This window comes from Cydia splendana, chromosome Z (assembly GCF_910591565.1).
Source record: "Cydia splendana chromosome Z, ilCydSple1.2, whole genome shotgun sequence".
NCBI classification, from domain to species: Eukaryota; Metazoa; Arthropoda; class Insecta; order Lepidoptera; family Tortricidae; genus Cydia; species Cydia splendana.
Genome location: NC_085987.1, coordinates 5,002,976 through 5,021,604, shown reverse-complemented (window position 1 = coordinate 5,021,604; position 18,629 = coordinate 5,002,976). Strand labels below are relative to the sequence as shown.

At 39.1% G+C, this 18,629-nt stretch overlaps 1 protein-coding gene and 1 long non-coding RNA gene across 7 annotated transcripts in view; one reads left to right on the top strand and one right to left on the bottom strand.

Annotated features, from left to right (window-relative positions):
- The window catches only part of LOC134804314 (uncharacterized), a 538,216-nt gene that overhangs the window by 289,717 nt on the left and 229,870 nt on the right, over positions 1-18,629 (top strand). The window lies entirely within an intron of this gene.
- LOC134804270 (rab GTPase-activating protein 1-like) overlaps positions 1-18,629 on the bottom strand; it is a 111,507-nt gene that overhangs the window by 61,382 nt on the left and 31,496 nt on the right. For 4 of the 5 annotated variants that reach the window (XM_063777253.1, XM_063777254.1, XM_063777250.1 and 1 more), the window contains 3 exons: positions 17,053-17,182; positions 11,409-11,595; positions 10,677-10,876 (listed from right to left, as the gene is read on the bottom strand). In XM_063777253.1, coding sequence (XP_063633323.1) covers positions 10,677-10,876; positions 11,409-11,595; positions 17,053-17,182 — 517 coding nt within the window. Of the gene's footprint in view, positions 1-10,676; positions 10,877-11,234; positions 11,372-11,408; positions 11,596-17,052; positions 17,183-18,629 lie in introns of those variants that run through there. The other variant, XM_063777255.1, reaches the window with a different exon arrangement.

Genomic DNA, 18,629 nt, shown 5'->3' with positions numbered 1-18,629 from the left:
ATATTTGGTCATGACATTTTGAGTTTTTAACCGACTTCCATTTCATAGAAGGAGGAGGTTCTGTATTCGGTTGTGGCTATGTTTTTTTTTTTCTTTATGTATGTTCATCGATTACTCCGAGATCCGTGGGCCGATTTGAGTAATTTTTTTTTTGTTCGAAAGTAGGTACTTCCAAGGTGGTCCCACATTAATCTGGTGCTGTTCTGATGATGGGATCCATGAGGAATTGAGGGAACTCCTCAATTTTTAAATGCACATGTAGGGTGATTTGGGTGTTTTCTTAAGCAACTCGAGCATTTTCTCTCGAAAACCACCAATTTGATGAAGTGGACCTGATGATGATGATTGTTTTGATAATAATCATGACGATTTCTTAAAATGTACGACGTTCAGCGATTATTCCGAGACCCGTGGTCCGATTTGAGCAATTCTTTTTTTGTTTGAAGGGAACTGCCTCCAAGAGCGTCCCACATTAATCTGGTGCTGTTCTGATGATGGGATCCGTGAAGAATTGAGGGAACTCCTCAATTTTTAAAGGCACATGTATGGTGATTTGGGTATTGTCTTAAGCAAATCAAGCATTTCCTCTTAAAAACCACTAATTTGATGGAGTGGACCTGATGATGATGATTGTTGATGATAAATGATGATGATTTTATAAGTGTAGATTACTCCGGAACCGTGGTCCGATTTGAGTAATTATTTTTTTGTTTGAACGAAGTTACCTCCAAGGTGTTCCCATTATATTGTTGGTTATAATCTGGTGACGGAATTCATAAGGAAATGAGGGAACTCCTCAATTTTTAAAGGTACGAGTATGGCGACATCGTTGTTTTTTATAGTAACCCAAACATTTACTCCCGTTAATAACCCATTTGATGAAGTACAACTGTAGCCTTACCACGAGTTTGACACTACATCTTCGCTATCGTCTTCGTAACTTACTTTCTATACATCTCGCTCTCACTAATAGGATGCCAGTACGAGCGAGACGCATAGAAAGTAAGTTACGCACACGCTAGCGAATATGTCAGTGTTAGACTTATGGTAAGGCTACTGAGGAGTCGGGAAATGGCGGTTGAAGGGTTGGTGGTTCAGGCTTCAGGGTCGAGGGGTTCCGTGATCAGGGGTTGATGTGCTGTGAGGTTGAGTGATCTGGGGGTTGAGGGATTGGGTCAGTGGCGGGGCGGAGGATGGATTTTGTGTTTGTGCACTGTAGTGACAGGAATGATTACGAATTTAGTGATACGCATCATTATTATTTTCATTCATGCGTCACGCGTCACTCATAAGCTGTTAACAATGCCTTACAATTAAAAATGGAAAAATAAAAACTTTTACAAAAAAAAAAGAAAACCGACTTCAAAAAGGATAAAATAAAATATAATCCGTTTTTAAGTATATGCGTTACTAACTGATATGTTTGAAGTCGGTGCCAAGACAAATAGTAACAATACCGGTCAAAAATAATCAGCTTTATGTCAATAAATCACATTACAACTGTACTAATAGGTATTATAATACTGAAAGTAATTCTGTCTGTCTCTTTGTCACCTTTTCAGCTAAACAACTGCCATGTAAACTGGTGAAATTTGCCATGCAGGTAAAAAGTTAAAGCCCTGTAGATGGTTCTTGAATTGTTTTATATTTTGAAATCAAGTTCTCTGGATAAGAGGCGGGAAATAACTCAGTCCCAATCCCACACCTGAGTACTATGGACAGTTCGAAAAATAGTAAAAATTGCTCTTTAAAAAACATATCAGCAATCGCATTGGTTTTATACTAGTACCGACAAACATGGTACGGACTGCGCCAAGGTGGATTGACAGTGGGTTCTTAGGTATCTACAGAAAGTATGATAATTGCTGTCGTGTAAGGCAATCCTTGTTATGGCAAACATTGTTATCGGATCGCCCTAAAATCATGGTATGCTTCAAATTTGGCTTGGCACCGACTTCAAACATATCAGTTAGTAACGCATATACTTAAAAACGGATTATATTTTATTTTATCCTTTTCGAAGTCGGTTTTCTTTTTTTTTGTAAAAGTTTTTATATTCACCAGTACTAATAGAGTTCACTTTTATTAGCGATTTCATCAAGATGTAGCTTTATTGAATTATATTTACATTCTAACTGTGAGATCCTCGCACAGACCAACCCCTATAGACCGAGCTTATAGGACGACTCGCGGTCACCGCCCGTATGGTGTATAGGTCAAATATAAGATTATTCGCGCGCCACTCCGATCAATTGCGCCCAAGGTTACGACCTGTTAGCAGTGTGCACGAGTCTAAGAAAATAAATCGTAAACTATTGAATTCATTGGGAAATCATGGGATATTGCAGCGTGAAATGGTGTGGCAAGTCATCTAAGACATCTACTTACGAAACAGATGGAATAACATCCCATAGGAAAGTCAAATTCATTATTTCATTGAATAATGTTTCTTGTCCGCGGGGTTCATTTTATACTGGTCAGTAAGCAGAGGCGAAGTACGTCCGTCCCTTTTCGTCAACTTGAAAATGCAATGCGCTATCCCTTTCCCTTTCGACTAGTGATGTGACGATGATGGTTTTTCAGTTGCGGAAACTTCAGGCTTCGCATACCGTATTGTACCATTTTAAATTTTGAGACATAATATATAGGTAACATGTTGTGTAAGTTTTATAGAATCCTCTAGGCCAGCGGAGCAGTTACGCCGCATGTCACGTGATGGATCTGATGATGAACTTCAAAGAAGTGCCAGGGAACTCGGTGTTGGTTTGTGATATACATATGTTGTATGGGTTATTTAGAATCCTCTAGGTGAGCAGTTAGGTCTCATATCACGAGATGGACCTGATGATGAACTCCAAAGAAGTTCGAGGGAACTCGGTGTAGGTTTGTGATAGACATATGTTGTATGGGTTTTTTAGAATCCTCTAGGTGAGCAGTTAGGTCTCATGTCACGAGATGGACCTGATGATGAACTTCAAAGAAGTGCGAGAGAACTCGGAGTTGATTTGTAATAGGCATATGTTATTGGTCCATTTGAATATGTTTTCAATACAACCTTCTATGACCATAATAAAACGGACAAAAGAAAATAATTGTGTGAGATTTTGGCGACACTTTTTTCTCGTATCGGAAGAGATTGTGATTCTGAGTGGATATAATATAAAAATTCTTAACTTTAAAATTCAAGTTCTGGGTACTTTAAACAGAAATGCCCTAATATGTTAAAAAAAATTCAGGTACATTGTTAAATTACTTAATGAAATATTAAATTAATCAATATAATTATTAAGTAAGTTTACTCTAAGTATACTAAATTGGTAACAATTTTACCACAATAAATTTCGATATCACTGGTAGCAGTGCCCACTACCTGTAATGAACTTGTCCCATCCCTACGCTTACACGTGTCAGCGCGCCATGTTTGAAACGACCAATCGCAACGCCGTGAGCACCCCTCCCGCACCTCACAGTTTGGTGACTTGCGTCGGGAACAAAATGGCCAATATTAGGTTTCTAGAGGCGGTGTTCTGTGGATCCTCGTATTTCAACCCGTACAAGATTAAAACCTTTTTCATGTAATGTCATTGAGTTTTTCTTTATTGATTTAAATGCCATCTAAATGAGTGGCCATCTAAACGTTCCGGTCACGTGATCGCCATACGCTGTCTCGAGTTTATCATTTTTTCCCCACCTCAAAAAGTGCCCAGCGCCGCTAAAGAAGTTTTCACTTCAAAAACACACAAAATAACATCGCACCAAACTCTGCATGACATTTGCAATAACGAAGTATGGGAATATCATCAATAATGTGAAATTTCTATGAAAATATGCCGTTTATTATGACACTGCCTCACTTTCTGTAAGTCGGTGCAAAGTTAGCTCAGACGGACTCTACACGTCCCTCTCTAAAATACCCCTCTTTTTCCGACGGAACTAAAAAAACAACGGGTTGCACTTCAGGAGTGCCGACAGAAGTGAAAACTCAATGACTAGTCCAAAATGTCTGCAGCACTATGTATAATTGACCCATCCTCCTTTCTATTGAAAAACTTTAGTTCCGAAATTGCTGGCCAGTGAGTATAAAATTGTAGCATTAATTGTTTAAAATTCGAATAGAAATTGTAAAGTTACCTTGCAGACCTCGCATCTAAATATATTTGGTCATGATATTTTGAGTTTTATTCACCAGTACTAGAGTTCACTTTTATTAGCGATTTCATCAAGATGAAACTTTATTGAATTATTGAATTATATTGGAGTGATATAAAGTTAGAATGTAACTGTGAGATCCTCGTATTTCAGCCCGTACAAGATTAGAACATTGAGCTTTATTGCTTAATATAAAAGTCCAGTTTTGAATAATTATCCTGTACGGCTACCACCAGTTTTGACATTGACAGATACGTTCGCGTCTACGTAAATTACTTTCTATACATCTCGCTTGCACTAATATGCGAGTACGAGCGAGATCCATAGAAAGTAAGTTACTTAGACGCGAGCGTATCTGTCAATGTCAAAACTGGTGGTAGTGGTTCTAATTATGATACGTTATGACTAAAGTTCTTTGGTGAATAACATTGTCCGTGACACATGACGTCAGCGTTACGTTACGCGTTACGCTAAATCGAGTTTATCATTTTTTCCCCACCTCAAAAAGTGCTCAGCGCCACTAAAGAAGTTTTCACTTCAAAAATGTGCTCCTTCACGTGAATTTTTACCCCCTTATTCATAAACGTTTACTAAAGTTGACAAGCCGATAATAATCGATTGTCCCTTTCCATCATACCAATACGTCGAAAAGGGACAAACGATTATTATCGGCTTGTCAACTTTAGTAAACGTTTATTAATAAGGGGGTTAATGTATTTAAGAAAATAAAACATATAGAGATGCGATGTCATAACTCGACTCACAATTTGTCTACAGATGTATAGTATGAATTATCTCAGGTGATTTTTTCGGGCTCGGACCCTAATCTGTTAAACAAAAGGTATTGTTTCCTTTATGCAGTGGTTACACTACTTACTGCTAATAGCCCCGACATAAGTAACGGGAACAAGCCCGTTTAAAAAGCAAACTTACCATTCTATTTATATGGTTCAAATTCATGAAACAGCCCATAACGGAGATAACACGTTTTGCTATCTCCAAAAACAAGACCACCCTGATTGTTCTCTGAACGAGCTGTCCCATGAATTTGAACCTTAATACTATCACGATAGTCGCTTTTTAAACGAAATGGTTGCTTTGGAACGTGCTGTAGAGCGCTCTTAAAAGAAACAAAGGCTTTTGTTTAACGGATTAGCACCCGAACCCGAAAAAATCATCTGAGATAATTTATACTATAGTGTATTATTATTTTCAATCGTTTTTTCACGGAAACGTACGAACGTGTCATGCACAATCAATATTATTGATTTAGTGTCTTGGAAAATAATTACGCACTAAATCTGTACTGGACTGTACAGTCCAATAAATAAAAAATAACCGTTTCTACGCGGCACGCGGCTAACACTTCTGATAACAGTTCTTAGAAATCTGTTAAAGTAGGTGCCTACTTTAAAGTAGGCACGCATGGCGGCGGCACGCGGCTAACACTTCTTGATAACAGTTCTTAGAAATCTGTTAAAGTAGATACCTACTGGAAGCATACAAAACTTCTTTACTCAGCCGCGTGCCGCGTAGAAACGGTTATTTATTTTTTATTGTCTGTTGAAATAAATATATTTCTTAAAAGCTTCGCGACAGACTCTAATTGGATCAAGTCGGAAATGTGAACTGTACACACGTATACATTTTTGAAATTAGACTAAAAAAGACCGTAAGAATAAGGTGTAAATTGAAATGGAAGGGTGATCACAGTGTTCAACACGAGCGAATCTGTAGTTAAATTATAACCAAAAAGGACCAAATACATATCGCTGGCCCAATATTACAGGGTTCTATGTTTCACTTTTATCGAACTGAAATTTGAACATTGTCATAGTGACATTAAGTCGAATAGGGGATATTACTGCAATGTTATGCCGCTAGAGTGCAGCACTACCGACTCTAGTAAATTCATAGACTAACTTATACATACTGTGCCTTAAACTGTTTTTTGACAAGTTTTCACAGACAATAAAATATGACATTGATGCATCAAGGCGGTTTGTTAACAAGGGCCTACCGGTAAACGCGAAAATCTAAATTTAGTTATCTGCCTCTTTATCGCTCGAATATGCAAGAGTGATAGAGAGGCAGAAACCGAACTTTCGATTGTCGTGTTTCACGGTAGGCCATGTGATTGACGTAGTGACGCATGATGTGTCATTGATGTTTGTTTACTGTACATATGTGTACTAGTTACGGCACCTACGCAGAGCTTTGCCTAATATTCCCTATTGCAACTATCTTGAAAATGTGACATAGAACCCTGTAATATTGGGCCAGCGATATGTCTCTATTTTGGATAATAGCATAGCCGAATCGGTTTGACTGACAGACGTCAGATTTAATTAATAGTTCATCGAATTCCGTTGTAAGTAAATGTACCTGCATTCCATGCGGTTACAAAAGGGTAATACGGTTTTCGATACTCTATTTACTTAATGACGAGTGCTGCAAAGCATGTAAACCGCCAGGATGTAAAAAGGAATGTAATGAATTCGCAAAATAAAACGGAGCTTTTAAATGACTTATTAATTTGGAAGTTTATATACTGTTATACAGGATGGCTAAAAAGAACTGCATTCCTGTTGCCAGGGAGATTTTAGGATTATACTAAGCAACTTTTGCTATTGGACCAACCCCGAAATCGCAAAAAAAAATACCCTCCCAAGAAAAGGGACCAGGGTTTGTACCATAGTAAAAGTTGCTCAGTATAATCCCAAAACCGCCCTGGCAACGGGAATGTAGTTATTTTTTAGCCACCCTGTATATTTTTGCACGATTCGTTATGCAAGATATTAATACACCTTATAATATTTTAAACGCCAAAGTTGTGAAGTGATTACGTTTCGCCTAAAAATGGCTACACATATGCTTAGTTAATAATCAGTATACCTAACATGGATGGTGCGCGAGTGAAAGAGACAGGCACTGTCATTATCATACTGTCGCATAGACAACTACCACTCAACGCGACAACATTTCCATCTTCACCACTTAGATGGTTGGCTGTTGTGCGTTTCTCCAAAAACTTCCTGCCTTGCAATCCTATAAACTCTGGAATGAGCGGTCGAGACCTTCAAACCTTTAAGAAAAGCAGGTGAAAGTAAATATTTAATATATAATTCAGCCTATATACGTCCCACTGCTGGGCACAGGCCTCCTCTCATGCGCGAGAGGGCTTGGGCTATAACCCCTATGTTAGCCCAATGCGGAATGGGGACTTCACATACACCTTTGAATTTCTTCGCAGATGTATGCAGGTTACTTCACGATGTTTTCCTGCACCGAAAAGGTAGTGGTAAATATCAAATGATATTTCGTACATAAGTTCCGAAAAATTCATTGGTACGAGCCAGGATTTGAACCTGCGACCTCCGGATTGAAAGTCGGACGTCATAACCACTCGGCCACCATCACCGCAGGTGTAAACGGGTGACGGTAATTGCTTACTATCAGGCGAATCGTGTACTCGTTTGCAACCTATATAGAAAAAAAAGTGCGAGTCGGACTCGCCCACCAAGGGTTCCGTACTGGCTGTATCTCATGAACCGTGATAGCTAAAATGACAAATACTAAAAATATTTGTTGTTACAGCGGCAACGGAAATACATCATCTGTGAAAATTTCAACTGTCTATCTATCACGGCTCATGAGTAACAGCCTGGTGACAGACAGTCGGACAGACACTTAGTAATTACGGTCCAGTTTTTACCCTTACGGAACCCTAAAAAACCTTAAAGGTCGTATCCGTCAGGGAATACCGGTGACCTGAGAAATTAGATTGATGAAAGATTATGAAAAATGTCTGCTTGTCGCCAATTTAATCCACGGTGTAAGAAAATCTATAAATCCGCAGCTGTTATTTTAAAATGTCCTTATAATACGACAACGAGCGATAACGAAAGTTCCATAAAAATTACTTACTTACAAAACTTTTTCAAACTTATCTCCGCCTAGGATTCCACCCAACAGTAATGTAATGTTACACTTGAGTTCCAAAACGCGGTTGAAACCGGCAACTTTCACCGTATAGTGTATGATGGCTATCCGTCCTCTCCTGGAGTATAGCAGCGCCACTATGATATACATACACATCGCATTTTTTTTTTATTGTCAGCTAAGGAACACGGTTAGTCGACCTATCTATTAGCCGGCACCGGAAACTAAATCACGCACCTGTCATTTGAAAATGTATAAAAATTCCGAATTGATTACATAAGTGATAACTAGATTAATTATATAGTGTGAACTATACAAAAATACTTACAAAACTTTTTCAAACTTATCTCCGCCTAGGATTCCACCCAACAGTAATGTAATGTTACACTTGAGATCCAAAACGCGGTTGAAACGTGCAACTTTCACCGTATAGTGTATGATGGCTATCCGTCCTCTCCTGGAGTATAGCAGCGCCACTATGATATACATACACATCGCAAAAAATGTTTTATTGTCAGCTAAGGAACACGGTTGGTCGACCTATCTATTAGCCGGCGCCGGAAACTAAATGCGTGTCATTTGAAAATATATAAAATTTCCGAATTTGATTACATACTCGTAAGTGATAACTAGAATAATTATATAGTGTGAATTATAAAGAAATACTTACAAAACTTTTTCATACTTATCGCCATCTAAAATTCCACCCAACAGTAATGTTACACATGAGTACTAAAACGCGGTTGAAACCGGCAACTTTCACCGTGAAGTGTATGATGCCTATCCGTCTTCTCCTGGAGTATAGCAGCGCCACTATGATATACATACGCATCGCAGCTGACTTATGGGTCGCTGAGTCAACACTGAGTCCTGCTCGTCGCCTGTTGCATGGACATGCGCAATGTGTGTAGGTAAAGTTTGCCCAGGCTAGGTTCTATTTACAGAAGCAAATTATTGAGATTTTTAAGCAGGTAATTTTAACTAAGAAGCTCCCGTGAGACAGAGTTAGGTTTGGATGCACCAAACCGTCTGTCACCGTTGAGTTCGCAAAATAATGTTGTATAAAAGTTTTTATAGATAGCTCAGTTTTGTTTAGCGTCGATCAGCCCGTCAATATAAGTAACCCTTAGACATTTTAAAATATGTAGATATATCTATAACGGGTCACTTTTCCGCCGAAAAAGTCGCGTGCGTGTGTGGTCTTTCACTGCCTACTCAGTTAAGCTATGGAACGGTCTACCGGTGGACTTAGGAAATCGCAATCAATGATAAGTTGAAAAAGTTATCACACGTCAATTTTACATGACGATAATAACATTTAGAAATGGTTTGTGATTAAATTGAGAGTGAACTGAAAAGAACTCAAGTCTACGCGGGTCTCTCAAGTTACAAAGGTCACGAGTATCGACTTAATTAAAAACTGAGTCTTAGTTTTAAAACAGAGGACTCAAAAGGACGGGTCGCATTAAACAGATGTACATGCACCTTTAGCAATGTTCAGATATTTTAGAGCAGCGTAGCCGCTCTGGCACAAGTGATTTTGGCATTAGGTAGCCATAAAGAATACATTCTCATTCATAAATGTCTGCCAACAGTGGCGACCCTACGCTTAGCATTAACGTAATACCTACATCAATGCACGCCGGTTCATGTAAACAAGAGTTAAACAGGAAAATTTAAATCGGCCAGACAGCAGTGGCTTCAACGCAAAACCGACTCAATGCGAAGCTGTATATAAAGGTGAGTTTAGCATGAAGGCTGTCTCAAGGCCACTTATATGAGATACGTTGTGTTAGGTCAGGTTCGCATAATATATGTTTAACTATTAATGTATGCCGCCGTAAGGAATCGCATCATGTTGTGGTTGGTCTATCAGAAACGTGAGAGGGTGCATTTCGATGTAAGTTAAATCATTATATGTGTACATATATCAATACGTGTGATGCCGTTTTACAGGGACATAAGGATGTTTTGCAACTCTTAGCGCCACTTGCACCATTCCTCTAATTCGGGGTTAACCGGTTAAACCTACATTTACCATGGTTACCAGTACAATTTGACACTGGGTTAACGGTTTAACCGCTTAACGCCGGGTTAGCAGGATGGTGCAAGTGGCCCTTAGCGGTATTTTGCGAGTAAAGCTTAACTAAGTATATAAACCATACTGAGTAGCTTTCACTATGGGAGCAATCCCGAAATTACGAATTTTTTTTTAGAAAACTACGTAATCTGATCAGTCAAAATGTACGAAACGGACATTTTTTTACTGCATGAACACAATGCAAATATTACAAGACGTCTCAAAAGATAAAATATTTGTAAATAGGTTCTGGGAAATTATTAAGAGTTATGTTCCAATTCCAAGGCGCAAAGGCTTCGGTGGCTCGGCCATCTTAAGCGAATGGAGGCGATCGGGCGGTGGAAAGAGCGTTTGAAGGAAAACCGATAGGACGCCGCCGGTCGGTCGACCTAGGTATCGATGGGCGGATGTGGTGGACGCTGATCTGCGCGAACTCCGGGTTGAAAACTGGCGAGAAACGGCACAGGTATACGGTTGACGAAGTACGTCATGTCGCTGTACTTACTTGACACCTGGCTGACCGCCTCCGCTATGTGGCAGCGGAACACGTGACAGCGATATACAGCCGACTCCCTCGTCTCGCCGTGGGACCACGTGAACGCGAAGCAGGACGCGACGGGCGAGCCGGCCGTGCCGCGCGCGTAGAACAGGATCCGGTTGACGGAGTAGCGCGTCATGACGCTGTTCGTGTCCGCTTGGTATAGCCTGTTGATGGAATACTTGGTTACTACTGGCACAGTTTAAAAAGTAACGGCAGACCGATGCCTTTGATGTTTGCGTAAATGCCGACACCGCACAAGAACACAGTAGGGTTGTCACGGACTAAAACACACCACACACCACCACAAGCATACCAAACATTTGAAATAAGACACGCTAGCCCTGTAAGTAGTACCGAGCTATTAACAATGGTCATTTATTCAGCTCGTGTGCGCCTTCTCTGCTCTCAGGCATGGATCTGAGTTCCGACATGATCCTTTTGTATATCCGTCTCTGATGTGGGATCTGCGATGTTCTGAGCCCCACACACATTCACAAACATAACATAATAGAGGATACTCACATAACAAGCCCTGGCGAGCAGAGAGGTATAGAAATAGACACCGCAATGCCGTCTCTGCTCTCCGGCATGGAACTGAGTTCCTTCATGATCCTCTATATGTCCGTCTCTGAGTTGGGATCTGCGATGTTCTGAGCCCCACACACTCACAAACATAACATAATAGAGGATACTCACACAACGAGCCCTTGCGAGCAGACAGGTATAGAAATAGACACCGCAATGCCGTCTCTGCTCTCCGGCATGGAACTGAGTTCCTTCATGATCCTCTGTATGTCCGTCTCAGATTTGGGGTCGGCGATGTTCTGGGCTCCTAGGTAGCTGACGCCGCTGAACACGGTGCATTCTTGGTCCACGTCTGAAACTAAAGAGATCGGTTACAATACGGTATTTGACTACTAGTCAAATCAGTTTCGTTTTTCAAACTGTCAAAACGATTTTGCTACTATGGAATTTATATGAAACACTAGTATGTGACGTCACAATCAAATTACCTACTCTAATTAAAATAGATATTGTGTCTAAAAATAACTGTTGTCTACGTATCTCTATTAATCTTCTGGTGGTTTATTTCATGCAAGGTGTAAAATAATTTATTTTAAATACAGTCAAATACCCTATTGGAACTGTTTGTAAACTTGACTTGATTAAATGGATTAAATAGTCCGGCTATTTAACTTTCAGATTTTAATTTTAACCAACTTTTGCGTTTGTAAGTGAGAATATGCTAAAGATAATACGTTTTTCAGTACATATGGTCCTACTTTCCCGCACTAGTGCGAGAAACAGCACTTTCCGTGCATATGTCAAAAGTTTAAAACATGTGTACTGTAAAACGTTGTACAATACACGTGCGAATAGGTAATTCGCAACTCGTGTCGATTTAAAACAATCCCTTCGGTTATGTTTTAATTTATCGCCACTCGTTTCGAATTTCATATTTTCCGTACTTGTATCGTAATGTACTATTCGAGTACAGTGTCGTTGTGTTAACGGTTAACTCCGAGTTATTGGCTAACTCTGGATGGTGCAAGGGGCCCTATTAGCATTAGACGGTAAAATATGGGATCCTCCAGGTTAAATGAGTTATTCACGTTCGAAAATGTGCAACAAGCTTGGCAGCGTAAAATACGGGGAATTAAATTACGACACAGACTAAATAGACACCGCACAATGCAATGGACGCTACGTCACCATAATTTTACTTGTGAAATGCATTTCGAGCAGCACAACTGAGTTTTAAACTACACCATTTTATATTAACAACCCAGGCTAACCCCTAACATAAAATTTTTGGAAATATTAATTAACATGAGTACAGGGCCCCGTTTCTCAAAAGCTTGTAACTTGTAATGAATGAAAATGAAAATATTCATTTTTAGGCAACTATTGGCCCATAGATAAATACCTTAAAACTAGCATAGGTACATATTATTATAATTGACCGAAGCGAAGCGAAGGTCTACGTTTTGACTCGGGCATTTTGCTTTCGTATGTCCGGATGTTCTCCTCTACAGGTCGCAATTCTTAACCGATTCTCGTGAAATTTTGTGACCGAATTTTATGACTAAATAAAATTTTTTTGTCAATCCGGTTTTTGGAAATTTTTAAAAATGGCGGAGTCGTGATACCTGGCGCCTAAACAAATAGTCGTATCGATATCATAAGAAATTTTTCTTTTTGAGACATGTTTACAGAGTTAATAGCAAAAAATGCAGAAAAAAATTATCGCTGGTTTAAGCGGTATTTAGATATTTAGTTTTGTATTTCCGGATGTTCTCCTCTACAGGTCGCAATTCTTTACCGATTCTCATGAAATTTTTTGACCAGATACTATGACTAAATATTTTTTTTTTGTCAATCCGGTTTTTGGAAATTTTTAAAAATGGCGGAGTTGTAATACCTGTCGCCTAAACAAATAGTCGTATCGATATCATAAGAGTTTTTTTCTTTTTGATATATGTTTATAGATTAAATGGCTAAAAATTCAGAAAATTTGTATCGCTGGTTTCGGCGGTATTTTGATATTTAGTTTTTACTTGAGAATGAGTAGCTAAATTTCGTCAGCTTTAGTAAGAACTATCATGGCGCATTTTGCAAACGTTCGCTTTTTTGTTTGCATAGGGAGGTCCCTGGTTCCATCCCCAGTAATTGTATGCTGCTACATAACTTTTTGTATTTTTTTATACTTAAATTTCGTATCAATTGTTGTTTTTTATTTTATTTTTTTATTTTGAAAAAATGAAAAAAATCGTATTTAAATCAAGCGCGGGCTAAGCGTATTCGTGTATTTTTTGCAAGAGATGATGGCTTTTTGCGCTTTAAAGAAAATTTGATTCTTAAATATACGGCCATACCTTTGGCCTATGCTCGTCTAGATGGCGACACCATTTTATATTTAACAATTTTTACTCATATCAGTAAAAGAACATGGGTCAAAATCATATGGCGTTCTAAAAATAAAAAAAATAATTTATCCATACATATATACATTTTTTGATATTTTTTTTTTCATTTTCATTTTAATCCTATATCGAAAGATGGCAGTAAATTTACTGTGACTACAAAATTTAGTATGACAATAACCCTCTACTACATATAGGTACCGTGCGCGTTGGAGTGTCTGCCATCTTGTGGTCTGAATCGGAAACATGTATATTGCCAAAACAAGTTCTACCATCTACCGTTCTTGTAGGTACGTTTCCTTATGCATAGTAGGTTCTGTCATCTTGTGGGCTACATCGGAAGCATAAACGTCATATTTACGCCTCACGCCAAAAATCTGACGGCTCCTATGCTACCCTCTATAGTTCACGCACGCCCACTATAGGGACCGTGCGCGTTGGAGGGCCTGCCATCTTGTGGCCTGAATCGGAAACATATGTGCACATGTACATTGCCAAAGCAAGTGCTACCATCTACCGTTCTCGTAAGTACGTTTCCTTGTGCATAGTAGGTTCTGCCATCTCATGGGCTTCATCGGAATCATAAACTACTCATCTACGCTTCGCGCCAAAGATCTGACGGCTCCTGTGCTGCCCCCTATAGTTCATGCACGTCCCCTATACATTTTATTCTCTTTAGATTAGATATTTAAATTCTTACTCGAGAATAAGTAACCAAATTTCGTCAGCTCATCTAAATGCTATCATAGCGCAGTTGGAAAGACGCTTACAAGCAAGGATATGGGATAGGTACCCGGTTCGATCCCCAGTAAATGCAACTTTTTTTATTTATTTTTTGCACTTAAACATCGTATTGCTGATTGAAGCGAGCGCGAAGCGCGAGGTAAGCGTATTCGTTCGAGTTTTTGTTTGAACATTTTTTTAGCGGTTTAAGTTCAAGGACATGGCTGTTCCAGGAGTCAATTTCCACTTACGACGTTAGGGGCTATTCATAAATTACGTCATTTCAAATTAGGGGGCGGGGGTCTGGACATCGGATGATGGTAGCATGACGTAGGAGGAAACAGGGTCACATGAAGCATGATTTTTGGATGATTTTAGGGGGGGGGGGGGGGTCAAAAATCGTCAAAAATAGATGACGTAATTTATGGACAGCCCCTTAGTATGGGCGGTCACCATCCATAAATCGCAGGGGTTAACATTGCCTAGGGTAGTGGTCGACCTTGGGATCAGGGAACTAGCTGTAGGTTGCTCGTACGTTGCGCTTTCCCGGGCTCAAAGTCTAACTAACATTATCCTAGAGCCTTTTAATCGCCTCGCTAAAATGGCCCATAATTTCCGCAAATCATTTTTTCTTCGAGGCAATTACTCCGTTCTCATTTTTTCCCAGTGGAATTTCTTCGCTTTATTTAATTTTTCGTGGACATTTTTTCATAAACTAAATTTTCCCTTTCTCAATGTATTCCCTTTTCTTTTTGATCCCAGTAGTTAAAATAACCAGTAGGCTTTTTTTTTCACTAACTAAATATTCTGTATCTCCATATTTTCTCTTTTTTTTAATAATTTTATTTTATTTTATTTTATTTTTTAATAACCAGGTTTTTTTCAAATAGGTAGGTTAGGGTTATTTTTTTTGATGACCCTAAAAACGAAAGTGCTCCCAGAGATAGGTAGGTTAGGGTTATTTTTTTTTGATGACCCTAAAAACGAATCTGCTCCCAGATATAGGTAGGTTAGAGTTATTGGCTGACAGCGTTTGGTTTTTTACTTGTAGTTTTTTTAAATTATGTTTTAATTTTAGTGTTTTTGATATTTGTTGTATGTGAAATACCTACAAGAAACAAATATAATTACTACACTATTAACATACAGTAACAAGAAAATATTATCCTTGATATTTAAAAGAACGAAAACTATACGGAAAAGATTAATTTAAAAATATTAAAAATAGGCGATTGCGGAAGAAAACCATTGGGAAAATATGGGAACGGAGTAATAAAATTGCTACCGAGAATTAATGATTTCGGGAAATTATGGGCAACGCAAAATATGAGAACGGAGTAATTGCCTCGAAGAAAAAATGATTTTCGGAAATTATGGGCCACACTCAACCGAGAAAAGTCTGCAGAGATTTTGACACTGGCACAAATAACATTGGCACTGCGTGTGCTGTCAAAATCTCTGCAGACTTTTCTTGGTCTAACTCTATCCACTTTTCTATACAATTAGTATGGCGACGTGGATACTCAAGGGGCATCGACCGTACACTGACATCGGGATGATATTTTTATTTAGTAGTCATCGTGCGTCTCGCTTGCGCCAATACATATACGGACAAGAACGAGTGAAATGCACGATAACTAAATGACATCAGTTAGATGTCTTTCTGATATCAGTGTAAGTTTGAATTGTCCATATGTTCTACTCTACAGGTCGCATATCTAAACAAATTCCCGAATTTTGTAAGCAATTGATAGTTAAGTTTTTATGGTCAAATTAGATTCTCTAAATTCTTCTAAACAACGGAACCATACATTTATTCAGTTTTAAGCTCTGCTCGCGAGGTCTACAGCTCACAGAGCCACTAGTATAATACAAGCGGATGCCACTTTTTGACAGCTTTTGTTAGAAAGGCACTTCCACTTGTTATACAAGTTACAAGCTTTTGAGAAACGGGCCCCAGCTTTTGAGAAACGGGCCCCAGCTTATGAGAAACGTGGGCGCAACTGAAGAGATATTTTTAGAAGTGAATTTGTATGACCTCATATTGAACAACTTTTATTAAGGGACCTACCTCGAAATCACGAATAAAATAGCTGTTTCATACAGTTAGGCTCAGTATTTTTCGTGATTTCGGGGTTGATCTCATAATAAAAGCTTATGACAGTTATGACCTACATATATACTCACTTCGCAAATTTAGCTAAGACTTGAAAAACCTCTCCCCGTGCACCGTCTAGTAGTTGAGGTCCTCACAGACCTGTGACTACCGGTCAAGGGTAATGAGGAGAAATTCAATTTTCATTATGAATACTTGCAGCGTTAAAGCTTATGAACTAGTGTGATGAATAGTGGACTTTATTTATGGGGCGTAGAGGTGATTTTACTTGAGGCTACCTGTACACCAGAAGAGTAGGCTTTTGAGATGGGCTAAAGGAAATTTAATCAATGCTATGTTATTTACCTAGGCAATTTTCATGTAGTTTTTATATGGAAAGCAATTATTTAAATTATAATAATATCTAAGCGGATAGTGTGTGCTGACCGGTGGCAAAATGGTGAAAATCCTCTGCCATTCCGCACTGATATGTGCGCTTACCGCGAACACCGAAGTTCGCAAATTGCGGGCATATTTCTCTGTCACTCTAATTAGGCCCTAATTGGAGTGAAAGAGAAAAGTTGACTGTGTAACGTACCTTCGTCCTCGCTGTCTGTCGGCTTCATGTGGTCGTGTTTCTCTGTCGGGGAGGGCGTGCAGCCGTCTCCGGAGGCCGCGCCCTCCATTACTTGGTAGAACTTGGAGCCTCCGACCAGCCGGCAGGACTCCTGTGACAACAGAAGATATATTTAGTAAAATATTAAGAGCCCATCAACGTGCGCACTAGCGCCACTGCTAAATAATCGTGATTATTTAAATTTAACGACAGGTATTTAAAAAAAGGGAGCCGCTACGTACTGTATTGTGTATTTAAGTACCTTTTGAATACATCAAACTAGTTTTTATGATGCTGGATTCGTCGATCTAGGAACTCAAAACAAAAACGGCCGTTTTAAATTTGGGCGCATAGATTGACGAATCCAGCAACATAAAAAATAGTTTAATGTATTCAAAGGGTACTTAAATACACAATACAGTAAGTAGCGGCCCCCTTTTTTAAATACCTGTCGTCAAATTTAAATAATCACGATTATTTAGCAGTGGCGCTAGTGCGCACGTTGATGGGCTCTTAATTATCCTCGCACCGTGTAACGTTAATGGTCACGCGGTCACAGAATAAATAATAGGACTACTGTAAAGAATCGAAGTTTGACAGCGATTCAGGGACGAATCATGCTATCCCTTTCTAATGTATGGCACTTTCGGCTATTTAGGGTTGTAAAAATTCAAGTCAAAATGGATTCAGCACCCCCGATTTATACGAAAACGATACCAAACATGGCCTAGTAGTTTCACTGGTGTAGAAGTCAAGATAAAATTGAGAGCCCCAAATAAACTTTCAAGAGAGGATATCCCGAAAACTGTTCAAGATATCGAAAAACTTGACTAGATTAAACTTGTAGCAAATTTAATCAGCTTTCGGTTTGTCTAAGTAGTTATGTCGCTAAGGCGCAAAGTTTCCAAGATATAAGTGAAAACCCGAAAAATGGGACCTTCTTACCCCTTCTCACCCCTCCGGCTCAAAGGCTACAGCCGGGGACTTTTGATATGTTCACCCCCTAACTAGTCCAAACAAAGTTACGGAGTCAAAAATTGTGTTCCTAGCATTTCCCTGTGACGGGGTCCGATTTCCTACTTTTCTCCTTCCACTTCGCTCTATCCTGGACATCGGTTTCCACTAACCCACAGGCGTGTAAATCTTTGGCGATGACGTTACGCCACCGCTGCCTTGGTTTGCCCCTCTTATTTGGGCCTGGTAAGGCCAATACCCTCACAAATGTGAATTTGCAAAAAAAACTACTATCAGTTATAGTAGGTATTTTTCAAAACAGCTTGGGTACTATGACAGGTGTCATGTCAATACAAGCCATATTTATATTTAGCCATGGAATTTAGCGTTATTTAGTTCGTTGAATAAGCGTGGTGCAACCCGCTTCAAGAAGACATCCTTGAAAACAAAACATACATTAATTAGATGTCACCCTGGCAGTTAATACAATGCAAAATCCTTTCTGCACTGTCCTGATTGCGACTTTGTGAATATTTTTCCATTCTCCGTATTGATTTCAATAACTCTCGCCACACACTGAGCAAAGACCGCGATTGAAAACTTAC